This window comes from Clarias gariepinus, chromosome 8, assembly GCF_024256425.1.
Source record: "Clarias gariepinus isolate MV-2021 ecotype Netherlands chromosome 8, CGAR_prim_01v2, whole genome shotgun sequence".
Taxonomy (NCBI): Eukaryota; Metazoa; Chordata; class Actinopteri; order Siluriformes; family Clariidae; genus Clarias; species Clarias gariepinus.
In genome coordinates this window covers 27,889,951-27,905,876 of record NC_071107.1, presented here as the reverse complement: position 1 = coordinate 27,905,876, position 15,926 = coordinate 27,889,951, and the positions used below count along the sequence as shown (strand labels likewise).

The window sequence follows — 15,926 nt, the reverse complement described above, 5'->3', positions numbered from 1 at the left end:
TGTTTTAATGTAAGATTTCACATGACACTTATGGATTTTAATTAAAACACTACATCTATGGTTGTTTTAATTCACTCTAATTAGCCGGCATATTTAAGCATATGACCCACTGAAAATGTGATATACTATATAAATGCATGATTGAATTAGTTTCTTCTTAAAGGAAATTACACAGGGGATGTATTGTAACATGTGATTGTGAAAAACTGAATTTGAATGTTTTTATCATAGTGTAAAGGAATCATTGACTTGCAGATTTAAGAAAGTTGTTTAATGTTTCAGAAATAAAATGAAGGTTGGGGTAAAACACAAGCGTAAACCAACCTCCGATATTAACTGTTTAAACGTGAAGTTGATCCATGACCACAATCCTATTCAAATACTGCAACAGGCTTAAAGGAAAGTAAATCGTGAAGAACATCCCAAAAAATACACCTGAGTTGAAAAGATTGGACCATCCTACCATATGGCCTCCACTCAATTCCAGTCAACTGCTACAATAAGCTTTTCATTGTGGTTATTGCAACAACAACAAAAAAGTTTTTAGTAGTAATAGCAGTATGTTTACTAGTAAAAATAGCTAAAGCAAGTGCACATGTTTTAATCTATAATCTTGTTTTTAACTGCCAAATAATGACAAACTACCTTAAAATAGTATGTTTTTGTAAAATCCTAACCTTAACCCTATTCTTATCACGGCAATGTTAAAAAATAATATGTTTTTCATCATAAAATATTAATGCAAATAATTCCAAAGTGGTCACAAGTTTTCTAACAACTGTATTGACATCTGATATGATACTCTGTTCTGATATGTATGTATGTTCAACATATGAATATAAAAACATGATTACTTGCAACAAACTCAAGCTATTTTCTTGAAGGAAATGGATGCATAGCTGAGGTCTAGGCATGTACAATATGAATGAGAATTGAGAATGAACCTATAATTCATAGAGTTGATCTTCTATAATAAAGAATATCTTTATTGATAATAGCAAATACTATAAGGTTAAAATGTAAAATATGTACTCGATTGTTTGGGTATTGTCAGCATTGCTATACTATATTAGGCACAAAAATGTCATTATTAGGTCAAAGCTAGAAAATCCTGTATGCACTTAACTTTTGAAATACATGCTAACCCCCCCAAAAGTTTAGGAATAATATTAAGTGTCTTTTGTTGTTGTTGTTGTACTTTATCAATTTACATAGCATTTCTTATTCCACAGAATTGAAATGCATTATCTTTTAAGCTGTAGCCTAATTTACCAACCAGTTGGGTGTCATATTCATTCTGGCTTAAATGGATATTTAAAATATGTCATGCAAGTCATGCTGCTACATTAGAACTTGTGCGCAAGGCAAAGATAACCTGTAGTTAACCTGTAACCAAATCCATCACAATATCCGTGCTTTATTAGGCTTCATTAGGCATTTCCATTTAAACTACAGTATTAGTATTAAACTATATTATTCCTTAACACGCCTTTACCTAGAGTCACTTGTCTCTGCCAGTCTGTTTTTCATGATGCCCAATGCTCCAATCCCACCAGAGAAACCATTGTGTCTTGAGCTTCCACAAACTGTCCTGGGGTATCCATTTGCAGATTCTGAGAGCTGTTTTTGCATAATGGCCAGTGATATTTTATTTGAGCCTGCCAAGTCCCGCATGGAGATCATCTCACCAGAGAGCCTTCTTCCCTCCTGGTCATTGTCACAAGGTTCCTTGGCATCATATGGGTTTCCAAAATGGCCCTGTTTGAGGCGTGAGCCAGGGCGGATGGCATTGCGACGCCCTAAGAAGGCAGTAGCCTTATTACAGCGCTGGCAACATAGGCAACTCATCTTGCTCAGCATCCAGTTGAGCACCTGCTTAATGACAATAGAAATCACATTGAATAGCGAGTAGATGCAGCAGACACCAGTCAGAATAAAAAGGAAGTTGGCCAACCGGTACAGACCCTGGTAGCTGTAACCTTTGCTCTGACTACTCACCAAGTCTCCAAAACCAATAGTGCTAAAGGTGACAAAGCAGAAATAGAGGGAGTCAAGGTAGGCCCAACCTTCTATAGGGGTGTACATAGCTGATGCACAGCAGGAGATGATGATAGCTGACAGGGCTAGGATCAGCATCACATGATATACAGATGGCTTCCATCCTGGAAGAGCGCTGGCTGCAAAGTCCTGGCAGATTCCTGGTGGAAGGAGGCCACTAGTGCGCAACCGATGTAGCCTAAAAGCTTTCATCACCACAGCTAAGAGGGTGATGATACGTTCTAGGAAAAGGTTAAAAAACAGAATGGTAGCTGCACAACCAAGGAGGCCATAGAAGATCAGAAATACTTTGCCAGCTACTGTCACTGGAGTTGTCATCCCAAAGCCTAGGGAAAGGAGACAGCAAAACAGAGATTCAGCAAAAAAAAAAAAAAAAAAGATTTATTCACTGTTACAGTTTTTTATTTTCATTTTGATGTTAAAACTATACGTAAATGCATATCTAAGAAAAAAAATGTCTTAGCCATCTTTGGAGAAAACTGGACAAAGGGACATTTTAACAGTAAAAACTAAATTCAGTACTGGACCTGAGAGCAAAACTTCACTTGGTCAGTCTCCTAACACTGAGGCACTTGTGTCATACCCAATAATCACAGGGAAATCTACAGGAATTTGCACCAAGAGATAAGATGCTCACTGCCTAGCTCTAAATTATACCAAAGTATGGTAGAGATTGCATGAGATTACTCTATGAGTTGAAGATCTCAGTCATGTGGAAGCTCAGAATGAATATAGGCAAACAGATAAAGATGATGCACTTACAAATAAACCGCTGAAACCTCCTGTCTCCTGAAACCATAAAGGGAGCTGGTTCTTGTGGCTCTGGTGGCAGTGGTTTCAGAAAATGGGGCCAGAGGGGACCAGAGAAAAGTCTATAAAGTGCATCCCAGTACACCCCAGTCTCCTGTGGAGACCACCTCTCCCAGTCCCAGAGAACACAGGTGACCAAGTAGCAAACAGGAACAGTCTTGCCTCTAACTGGTTGCATGGACCTCACAGAGAAGCATACTGAGACATCACCAGGTGTGTGTGTGTTTGCAACCACCCATATTAGATTAATGGGTGCCATCATCATCTGCCATTGCTGAAAGAGAGAGTTCAGCTGGCTGAGGACAACTTGGCGGTATATCCTAAAACACGGAGCCTCTCCTCTTCTCCATCTTTCCCTTCTCTTCTGTTTCATTACCTTGTAACCAATTCCTAAAACCCTTTCCGCCTCTGTTTCTGACTGTTTCTATCCACTCTCATAGACGGAATCTTCCACCCATGCCACTGCCTATTTAGATTAAATTATTATCTATAGCAAATCCAGGCATGTTGCAGGTTCAACATTCAATGGCTGCCCAAAAATTGTTCACATGGGCGTATGTCCTATCTAGATTTAGGAAGGGTTAATCAGGGCACTCACAATGTTGGTCATACTTTTGACCTAATTTTAACGTATAGAAAAATAAGAAACAGTGTAGTGATACTTCCACAGAATTAAGGTTTCTCATCTTTATCTCATTTAAAATATCTCTTACTTATAAAATACTGTATGTACCTTGCCACACAACAACATTAAATGCACATTCACATTCATCAGCTATTAATCATGGTAACTGCTTAGTGAAATCAAATCATAAAAGAAATAGTAGAACTCACTGTAGTGTTTAATAGTGAAAGTAAAAGCACTTCCAGACATACAATGCAAAGAGAGCTCAAAGGATTGGAAAAAAACTTACCTCATCTCATCTTTATCTCATTTAAAATATCTCTTACTTATAAAATACTGTATGTACCTTGCCACAAAACAACATCAAATGCACATTCACATTCATCAGCTATCAATAATTAATCATCTCTGTAGATTATGTTATCATTCACCTGGCTTTAACACTCTGAACTCTTTTTTTATTTTAATTCTAATTAAAATAAAAAAGGTCCAGAGCAGCGAAAGAAAAAGAAGAACTGCCATCATGAACAGATTCTTTGCAATACACAAAGATATTCTGTTTACCTGTGGCCCTTCACAGTATTTAAGGGATGTGGATAAAATCCAGCAAGTGTTCCTGCTACTTAGTAATCCAATGTGCCAAATTATTTCTTCTAACAGTGTCAATGTGTTCCAGACATCCTGTCTGGAATCATTCTGCAGGGAAGGAGCATTCTGCAGGCCCATAGTAGAACATAACCATTGTGATATAGTTTTCCTGTTGCTAGCAGTACTCTTGTTTTAAGCCTTACATGATTGTTATTAAAAACAGGTCTAAATATATTGTCATATGTAAAAAAAACAGCATTATAAAGATGCAGACTACTCATGGGATGCAGACTACTCAAGACTAAATATGGGAGTTATCAGACATTTTACAATGTGAATTATGTATTTAAAAAAATTTATAGATTAATCATGTTTGGGACTAGACGCTGATTAGATGCTGAGAGAGATGCTGCTTTTTTCAGAGCTCCGCCAGACTGTCCAATTTTTCAACTTTTTCATCCTCTTTTGAAGAATGAACATATAACAGATAAGTATTTTATAGTACTTTATAATATACTCACTTGAAACGCCTGTTATATCGCTAAGTTTTAATTGTTTTGCAGCACACGGCCTATAGTCAGCTATCCCATTAGCATCGCTAGCCCGTTAGCCCGGCTATCACAACTTTGCCTAATATCGGGGAGTTTGTCGCTGTTTTACACTGATTATCTCCGTTTTTAGACACCATGTCGGTTGTGTCTCTGCCTCTGAGTGCAGGTGAGGATACATTGGAGCTGCACTTGGTGGATTTGGAGCTGGAGGCCGTGGAGAAGCAGATACAGGTGAAGCTGGTAAATTCTCGGAGTGACACAATTTTTCCGCCAATCTCAACCCCGCGTGTTTCTCTGCCCAGGTCCAACGCACCAAGGACGTGGCCCACCTAGGTTTCCTTCACCCCGGCACCAGGATACCACGGAGCCTGGATAAAGCAGCTCTCAGAAAGAAATTGAGAGAGATTGTTTGCTTTTAATGAATGGTTAGAATCTTGGTGTCAACAACAGAAATTACCCTTTGTTGATAACGGGAATGTTTTCCGGGAGCTTCCTAGGCTTTACCACACCGTGGCCTGCACCCTAGCAGAGCTGGAGCAGCAGTCCTCTAGGACAACATCTCCAGGACACTACGAACCATCTGACTGGCGGTAAGTCATACCCTACATTCCTTAGATATTAGCCACATTACAACTCACCTTACTGATAGACGAGCAAATATAGCTTGTCCTATAGAAATTGTGTCTGTTCCCCGAGCAGTGAGAAAAAAGAATAAATTCGTTAAATCTGATAACCAGCAAAACAGAAAAATAAGTCAAATAAGTCATCGAAATCTACCTCTAAAGTTTGGACTTCTCAACATCAGATCCCTTGTGCCGAAATCACTTATTGGTAATGAAATGATATCAGATTATTGCCTTGACGCACTCTGCCACACCAAAACCTGGATTAGACCAAATGAATATATTGGTCTGAATAAGTCTTCTCCGTCAGAATGTTCCCATGAGCCCTGTCTAACTGGCTATATTTAATTATATTCCATGGTATAGATGTCTCTAATATAGAGATTTTACCTCAAAGTCATGATATCACAGATCATCACCTCCTGATATATACTCTACCTGTAAAACAGATTAGCTGTGTCTACCCACGTTATCAATTTGTTCGAAATATGAATCCGACGACTAAAGACAGATTCACAAGTAATTTGCGGGATCTGTCTCAATTTCTTATTAGACTCCTAAATGCAGACGATCTAGATGAAGTAACTAGCAGCATGGCCACTCTTTTTACTAGTACATTAGACACTGTTGCTTCCATGAAATTAAAAAAAGTCAGAGATAAGACACCTGCACAATGGTTCAATAGGTTCTCGCGCCCTAAAGAGAGCAACCCGTAACCTCGAGCGAAAATGAAGAAAAACTAAATTAGAACAGGACAATAGACAGCCTCTAAAAGCTGCTAGGACCGAGCATCTGAGCCAAATGATAGCAAGAAACAAAAACAATCCCAGGTTCTTATTTAGTACAGTGGTTCGCCTAACAAAACCTAAGATGCCTGCAGAGAGTATCCCATCACAATTTAGAAGTAAAGACTTTATTGACTTCTTCAAAATAAAAAAAATCAATAGTATCAGGAAGAAAATAACAGAGGTTCAACCTCTATTAGTATCTCATGATCCAGTTCAGTCTAAAGCTTCACATATAAATTTTCAGTGCCACAAGGGTCAGTTTTAGGAACTCTGCCGTTCTCAATATACATGCTTCACTTGGGTAACATCATTGGAAGACATTGGATAGGTTTCCACTGTTATGCTAATGATACCCAATTATATATCTCAACCAAACCAGACGAACTACCTAAGTTGTCTAGATTAACTGAGTGTGTCCAGGACATAAAAGATTGGATGACCAATAACTTTCTTTTACTAAATTCAGATAAGACAGAGATATTACTTATTGACCCAAAAACCAGTAAGCAACAGCTTTTACAATTCAAGAGTTTAGAAGGATGTACTATTACTACCAGCTCGACAGTAAAAGGCCTGGGCGTAATATTAGACAGTAACTTGTCCTTTGAAAATCACAAAAACAGCCTTTTTCCATTTTAGAAATATTGCCAAGCTTAGGAGCATCTTATCCGTATCTGATGCAGAAAAACTAGTTTATGCACTCATGACCTCCAGACTGGACTATTGTAATGCATTACTAGGTGGTTGTCTTGCATCCTCAATAAACAAGCTTCAATTAGTCCAAAATGCAGCCGCCAGGGTTCTCACTAGATCCAGAAAATATGATCATATAACCCCAATATTATCATCCCTGCACTGGCTACCTGTTCAGTTTAGAATTAATTACAAAATAGTATTACTTGCATACAAGGCTTTAAATGGTTTAGCTCCCACATACCTAACCAGTCTTCTAAAACGCTACAATCCACCACGTTCCTTAAGATCACAAAACTCCGGACTTGTGGTAGTTCCCAGAATTTCAAAATCTACAAAAGGGGGAAAGGCATTTTCATATTTAGCTCCAAAGCTTGGGATTAGCCTTCCAGAAAGTGTTCGGGGCTTACACCCCAGTTTAAAAGTAGACTCAAGACGCATCTATTTAATCTGGCATACGTGTATGCTGAACTGGACTTCATGTTAATTTAAAGAACTTCTGTTATATTGAACTTTTAGCAGCATAACACACATGATGTTATATCATCTCTATCTGTTATCACCCAAATGAGGATGGGTTCCCTGATTGAGTCTGGTTTCTCTCAAGGTTTCTTTCCATTGCCATCTCAGACCCTTGGCTTGCTCATCAGAGACATTTCATTCATCATTCATTCATTCATCACAGACACACTTTCAAAAAAATCTTTTTTAATTTCTTTCATTTTTGTGAAGCTGCTTTGAGACAATGAAAATTGCTAATATATTTTTAATTGCTATATAAATAAAATTGAATAAAATTGAATTAAATCATTAGTTGATCTATGTTTTTTGTATGACATAATACATGTATAAATACCTATGTATACAGAGTATATCTCCTGTGCTCTATGGACCCAGAGGGAGCTCCTGAGTCCTGAACTTATCAGCTGCCTATGATGGGATACAATTTGACCCAACAGAGTCAAGCCGTCTTAATCATGCACCGTTTCATGCCATGCTCTAACTGACCTGTGCTGTTATGCCACACTGTCCTGCTTGAGGCTTACTCTGCAGTGTCCCAGCTAGGCCATGGTTCCATGCACTGTGTCCTCTGGCACTGAAGACCCCCTGGTTGCCCAACTAGCTGGCTTTAACAACAGTATGCTTTAAAGACACATTACTGCCACCACCTAGCTTAAAGAAAACCTTATAGAAGAAGCCACCACCTGGCTCCAGGGACACTTTATTGCTGCCACCGGACTTTAAAATTGCATCAAGCATTCCCCAAAGGCACAAAAAAGTAGTGCCTCATAATCAGACCCAGTGTCTGTGCCAAGCTCAGACCCCATGCCCCTGCCCAGCTCAAACCTGCTGCCGTATCAAGATCCAGCTCTGTGCCAAGCTCTGGCCCAACTCCTGTGCCCGACTCTGATTCCCATGCCAAGCTTCAGTCTTATATCTGTTTCAGTTACATATTCAGTTGCGCAGGGTCAATTCTGCCTGGTCTTTGCCTGTTTATAGATAGCCTGTGTTTAAGTTGGGTCTTTGTCATGTGTCTGTTCTGTTATCTGTTTTTTTCAGGTCACTGTTTGATTCTTTGTACATGTTACCTTCTCTGCCATTGTTGTTAGTTCCTAGCCATAGTTGCTTTTCATGTTCCTGGTTGAAATTAGCATTTGTATTTAATTTGTTGAAACTCCACTTTAATAAACATAAAGTTTGTGAATAGTATAATTGAGAATTTTTTTTAAACTTAAATCTTTATGTGTAAAGGGCAGGGCCAAAGACCACTTCTAAATACGTATGATCTCCTATTCACCACAAATCACTGTCTTTAAAACCGTTATAAATCTGTAATGTATATCATGATGTAGGCCTATGAACATTTTGGAACATTAACACCATTCATTGTAGCATTTACGAATGCAACTTAAGGCTTAAGAAAACCATATATCAATACTGTGCAGTGGCATCAAAGACTTATCTGGGCTCTGTCTCACCTGAGATGGACAGTGGAACACAGGAAATGTGTCTTGTGGTCTGATGAGATAACATTTTATAGTTTTTTAAAACAACAGCTGTCATGTTCTCTGGGTCAAATAAGAAAAAGACCATCCAAGCTGGTATCACCATCAGGTCCAAAAACCAGCATGAGTCATGGTGTGAGGGTGTGCCAGTGCCCGTGGCATGGGTTAACTGCATATCTGTGACAGCACCATTAATGTAGAACAATATGTTTTTTTTTGGAGATCAACTTTCAGAGACATCCCAGTATTTCCCAGCAGGACAATACCAAACCACAGTCTGCTCTAATTATACATGCATGGCTGCTAAATACTAGTGGTCTTTAGGGCCCAAATGCAATAATGCAATGCAAATTTTATTAACAGAATTGATGACAATGGTAAATAGTCAATTGTCCCAACTATTTGGGAGAATTTAGCAGCCACCATATTTAAAATGAGTGCATGTTTCAACTAACAAATAAAATCACATGATTAATCATCAAATAAGTTGTGGTAGAGTTTTCAAAACAGAGCAAGGTGAAGTAATTTTACAGATCACTTTTTTAAAATTCCCAATTTTCACACTGTCCCAACTTTTTTGGAATTTTGAGTTTCTTTTAGTGTATAGGACTAACCAGGGATTTAAGGAATTAACATTATTCATTTTTCATATTTCGTTTCTACCTGATAGCTAAATTACATGAAAAATGTTCATTGACAGGTTATCAACATCTATTATAACATCTGTCATTCTTAAAAAAATGGGTTCAATCCATGTAAATAAAAAGTCACTCTCTAATTTGGTTCTACTAATTTGGAGCCAGGTGGTGGCTTCCTCCAAAAGGTTTCCTTTAAACTAGGTGGTGGCAGTAATGTGTTTATCAAGACCACTAATCAGTCTTTCGGAATGTACACCTGAGTGTCAAGCAGTGGTAGATTCTTTTTGGTTCTGCATTAGCTAAGTCTGCTAATTCCAGGTGTATAATCTCCTTTAATTATTAAAGAAGTAAAGCATATTGAGTTACAATGATTTAGTCTCATTGTAGATGCATTTTAACCTTTAACATTGTTACAAGCAGAAAAAATCCTGAAATGAACTAATTTATCTTGTTTGTTTGTTTTTTACACATAATTTCAAGCTTTACTAGTTTTAATATATCAACTAACTGGTTGGTGACTATAATATGACAAGCTAATAGAGCATTACATTATGTGGAATTTAACCGTTGTAAACCTCTTGACTAATTATTTTTGTACAAAAACACTTGCCAGCTACATGGAGAGAATTAAAAAAAAATATTATTTAAACTTAATGAAAAATCGATTCTTAACGTACCATCAGGTACCAGGGCTGTTAGAAAGTAATATGGTTACTAAAGATGAATTTCAGCATGAAAGTCTATACTGGGTTTCTGGGATTCATTAGAAGACACAATACTTTCCTCATTTATCCACGGGAACTTACAAAATAAATTGTATTCGCCAAATTCATTTCGCCAAGATATAAACCCAGGTCATTGATTTAGAAGGCAGTGACATTGACCACTGAAGTTTTAAGATGGTAGAGGCAGTCATTACATGAAGTGAAATATTAAGATTTTAACAATCTTATGCTACAGTTGTCATAGTATTCTCTCAAGAGTCTTCACTTAACTGATAAACTCTCTAATTATTTTATGATTATTTAATTTTTATTTCATCTTACTGTACATGTCTACTTTTGGGGTGATTCCTGGCATATTTCCCATTCCTGGAAAACAAAACATTGATACCAGGAAAATTTTTATTCCAAACGGGTGTATTTAAGTTCAGAATGGCCAAAAAGAAAAAAATATTGGTCAACAAGTCGTTCACAGACAAATATTGGTAACATGTCGTTCACAGACTCAAAGCAAGGCTTTGGCCAGTGAAGACTACTGTAAGATCAATAACTGTTTTCAAATTGGAAAAATGATTAATTACAATACCTTTATTATTTACTTACCTGATTGGACAAATGTATTCCACAAAACATAGAGTTTATTTGCCCGAGGGAAGTGTGCAAGTAGGCAAGTGATAATGTTGAGCACTGAGTAAGATTAGGTTGCTGTGACTAATGTGAGCAGAGGGCATGTGGAACATCTGGTGGGATGTCAAACATACTAATGAGCTCCTTGACCAGTGGCTGGAAGAAGCATTTTTGCTACAGACCTTTAATATAATAAAATCTAATTTTAAACATGCTTTTTACATGTATAAATACACTATATTGCCAAACAGCTTCAACTCTTATAGGTACGCTTTCCACAAGGTTTAGGTTTGTGTTTATTGGAATTTTTGAGGATTCTTGCAGAAACACATTTGTGAGGTCAGACACTTATGTTGGGTGAGGCTCCGCTTGCAGCTCTCAGTCCGCTTGCAGTTATTTCATCCCAAAGGCATTCTATGGCGTTCAACCTGATAGAACACTTTTGGGATGAATTAGAAACGGTGAGCCAGACCTTCCTGTCCAACATCTTCCAACGTCCAACGTCTTACCTCACAAATGCGCTTCTGGAAGAATGTAGTTTTTGGCCTTTGTCTGTCCATTTCTGTCGCTTGTTAAAAGCTAAGAAACTTGTTAGTGGCTTACAGTTTAATGATTTCAAGCAAAATGCAACTGCATAATATTAAAAGACCAACACATAATTAGGATGATTTCTGTCCACATGCAGCAGTGCGCATGCGCGAATGTGCAGCAACTTGGTGCAGTTGCTTACCGGGTTTTTGTGTGTTTTACTTGTGTTCCTAATCTAACTTTTCCTTGCTTCCTGGTAAATTAATCAGAGCAACTGTATAACCAAGAGCAATTTCCCTCTGGGATTAATAAAGTTCTTTGAATCTTGAAATGAGTAAAAGACACCTTTGATTCCTAGTCACCTGTCAAACACCTTCTCGTCCAACATCAGTGTCTTACCTTACAAATGCGCTTCTGGAAGAATGGTAAAAAATTCCCATAAACATACTCTCAAACCTTGTGGACAGCCTTGCCAGAAGATTTACAGATGTTATAGCTGCAAAGGGTGGGCCAACTAAAAAGATTTGCTTGGTCCCTATGCACACGTGATATGTGATCTAGGACTGCCTTATTATGACAGCGGTAGTCTTTTAAACCCATTTATTAATTGGAAGCCAGGGCCTTTTAAGTTTGTATGTGTGTTTTCATATTTGGTCCCTTTCAGCTCTTAAAAACTCATAGATACTTTAGGTAAGCATAATTTACAAATAAGGACAATATAAATATAAAGATAACATATATTTTAGTATCTGTTTCTTATATACATGTGTTGTAAAAGCATAAGTAGTAATGCCAAGCATAATGAGTGATGTCATCAGGAGCATATTTTCATGCACCAGGTGAACTTAGTTTATTACTCTGTGCAGTGTGTGGTCCTTGAGTATCAATAGTGCCACATGCACATCAGATTGGTCTGTTCTGGTGTGGCTTTAAAGGCTGTTTATCAAATCCCTATCTGCTTTGTAAAGCTAAGATATAAGCACATTACCCTTATCGTATCCACAATGCATTGGTTCCAATTTAAATTTCACAAGGATTTTAAACTACCACTATTTATGTATGAAGTACTAAACGGTTCTGACAACAGTACAATAATTTAAATAGCAGATCTGGGGAACATAGAGTCTTATGGTGAACTGGTATGCTTGGATGCTGTCTTTCTCCACTCGTATTGATCACTCAGGTTTGTTGAAGGTGGATTGACTGCTTGCTTTACTTCCCACTGAGCCATCATTGCTGTGTTTTTTTGTGGCTCTGCCTTTTAGTTATTTTGTCATAGTTAGTCCTGCCGGAATCCCTACTTGTACTTTAAGCTAAATATACATCCATCAAATACATTATGTGACTCTGGCCATACATAACTTTTCTCTCTCTCACTCTCTCTGCCTCTCTGTTGAGCTGGTTGGAGGTCAGATGGAGGCCCCATGTGGTCCTTTTGGAATGTGTGTTGTGACTGGGGATGATACCACTTGACCATGAAGATGATTTTGACTTTAAGCTGATGCTCACAGCTGTTTTCTTGTGGCTGCATTTCCTCAATAGGTCAGGACTGGAATTCCTACATAAATTATGAAAGTGTACTTCATATGAACTTAAACATCTCTCCTGTTATACTGAGTTTGCAGCCTCCAAATACACAGTATGACTGCTATTAATCCTTGCTTTCACCCAAATCCAATATCACCCAGACAAGGATGGGTTCCCTATTGAGTCTGGGTTCTCTCAAGGTTTTTCTTTGGCTTGCTCATCAGGAACAATCTAATAATTATGATTTATACATATTTCCACACACTTTTAAAAATCATTTAAATATTTTTTTTAAATCTGGAAATCTGCTTTGTGACAGTCACCATGACTAAAAGTGCTATATAAATAAAACTGAATTGAATTTAATTAAAGCTTCCTGTCTCTACTGCAGTAGGAAAGAAAAGACAAGCTAACAGAAGTGCTGAGAGTCAGCACACAACAGCTTCTTACGCTGTGCAGCAAAATATTTCAGTATTGATGTTATTCTCTGTGAAATTTTCTATTCAAAGACATGTACAAGGTTTACAGATTTTACTTGTTTCTGTATTTTAATTGCTTTTCTTCTGTAGTTTTGTCTGTTCTTTTCTGTTGCTTCTAAATATGAAGCTTGTTAGTGGCTTACACTTTGATGATTTCAAGGAAGATGCAACTGCATAATATTAAAAGACCAACACATTATGATTTCTGTCCACATGCACATGAAATGAGTAAAAGACACCATTGATTCCTAGTCACTTGTCAAACATGCATGTGTTTGTCCACAATTGTTCGCTGGCAGCAACAGTGCAGCAGACTGTGAGCCTCAGGCTGTCTCTTGAACTTTAACAATGGAGATATTTACAAATGCCACAGCACTGGCATGCCTAAAATTGTGTGCTTTAAGGGCCTTATACTTTGCCACTGCAGTGGCACTGGAGAAGGTGAAATGCATGTAAATCAGAGTCTGAGGAAATATGTTGCCTGTATTTACCTCACTGATACAGACTTAATGGCACGTGTATTATTGTTGCGGTTCTATAGCAAATGCACATTTCATACTCCCACATACACAACAGATGTTGACACGGATGGGCGCTTGGAGTAAGAATGTTGCCCTAATAAAATTAAGTATTGGGAAAAAAACTGAGATTATGCTATTCATGGTTTATTTTTTCAATATGATATTGTTGTTCTAAATTAACATGAATGGACAAAGTAAAAAAAAAAAAAAATCAACATTTATTCAACATGTAAGATAGATATTTGTTGCATGCCTACAATTAGCTTATACACTAAAAATTGAAACTGGGAACTACTTTGTGTGAAGGAAATGAGGAACAGAATGTGCAGTTTAGCTGCTTTTTCGTACTTCAAGAACTCATACAGCAGCATTTAACAACTTACCAATGGTTGATACAACCGTTGCCACAAAGTAAAACGCCCCTGTAAAATCCCATCGCGGTCGGAGGGTATCGGCCCGCATCCCGGCGGCCGCAGCGGTTTCGTACTCGCGTAGGAAGGAGCGGAGTTCGTACACACTGATGTTGAAAGCGTCGCTGAAGTTGTGCAGTGTGTAATTCCAGCGTGCTCGGGCTCGCACCTCCGACGGCCGCTCGATGGCTGAGAAGACCGCGGCGCCGCACAGAAGGTATGTGAGGATGAGCAGCGCCAGCAACACGAAGCGCCCGTTATCCTCGTTAACGTGCAGCGAGCGGCAGCCCGGGAGTCTCTGCCGTGCGGACATTGTGCATGTTTCAGCACCACGAGTACGCGGGACAGCAAGCAGCTCCACCCTGGGGCGCACAACCACACTGGCCAGCACCTGTGCTCCTGGTCTCCATCCTTCCAAAAATCCCGTCCACGCCACAAAAAAATAAAATGAGAAACAAAATTAAGTTCACCCGCTTTCTAAATCTGCTCATCATGAACGCTCAGTTTCCCTCTCAATCGTAGAGATAAGAGTATCCTTCAACTAATTACTGCCATGATACTCATGGTAATCGAGCTAAAGCTTCTGGCAAAATATTTGGTGACTATATTATTAAACACATTTCAGCACCAGCAGCCGCGGGACAGTGGGCAGGCACGCTAAACTGCACTAGCAATCTAGAAATTACACTGTCAAACAAGGCTTTTTATAGTAACATAACAAACATGGGTTTATAGGATCATCAGACCCAACCTCTGGGTTGGAAATATCATGTCGATGCATCGTTGAGTGCCCCAAATTATCCAGTGGATTCAATAGTTAACGAAAATGTAGCGTCGGTGTCCAGAATGGAAAGACTGCAGCACTGTTCACTGACGCGACCTTCGTGTTGCCGATTCATACAGACTGTAATGCCGTATGAGGCACCTTGCTCCGCGCTTGGGTCGTTGCACCAAACTAGCCGTCCACAAAAACCAAACAAACAAACAAACAAAAAAAACTCAGAAATGTTTGCAAGAGATATTACTTGGTCCGTAAAGAGAATACACTGTTAGTCTTTTCATTAGTATCATCTTTGAACATCTTTGACTGCAGACACAAAATAAAATAAAAAAAATAAAGACTAGATTAGATGCATAATGAAGTGTAGCATCCCATAAAATTTGCGCATGCTTTCACGATGCCACTGGAACAGGAAATAAATTATGGTTCTTGTTTCGCGTTAGGTTGTATATTATTTTACTTGTGAGTAAAGTATGCTCCGTTTCACAGTTTTCTTTCCGTTAAATTCTTCGCTGCCGCTTGAACAGGACAATGCAGGACCTTGGATCGGATCAATGGTGGCTGATTCTATAATCTCTGCACGTTTAATCCAAAGTGATCTTGCTTTTAGTTTACTGTATTTCCTTGTTTGCTTTCTCATATCCATTTCTACTGAGTCATTAAATGAGTGAACTGAGCAATCTTTTGTGAGTAAAACGATGAAACTGGCTTCCCTGGTAAACGAAACTGTCCTCAAAGCAGCTCAGCCCTTCCCGTGCGCGAGTGAGCAATGGCCAGAGTTGGAGGGCGGGGATTTATCGAAACGCGCCAAGAAAACAGAAGGCGCATGCGCAATGTTAACATAACGCACTACACACTGCAGAAACTCACTAAAGCCCTTATCAGGCATGGGGTATGAAACGTTTTTGGTTCATCAATCCGTAAAAACTTTGTCTTTTGTCATTTAGAGAT

The 15,926-nt window shown here is 38.5% G+C and overlaps 1 protein-coding gene across 1 annotated transcript; it reads right to left on the bottom strand.

Moving 5' to 3' along the window:
• Positions 1–481: 481 nt before the first annotated feature.
• kcnk12 (potassium channel, subfamily K, member 12) lies at positions 482–15,711 on the bottom strand. Its single transcript, XM_053502465.1, has 2 exons — positions 14,168–15,711; positions 482–2,384 (listed from the first exon to the last, which is right to left on the bottom strand). The coding sequence occupies exons 1-2, from the start codon at positions 14,505–14,507 to the stop codon at positions 1,492–1,494; spliced, it is 1,233 nt and encodes a 410-aa protein (XP_053358440.1). The 5' UTR covers positions 14,508–15,711; the 3' UTR covers positions 482–1,491.
• Positions 15,712–15,926: the final 215 nt, after the last annotated feature.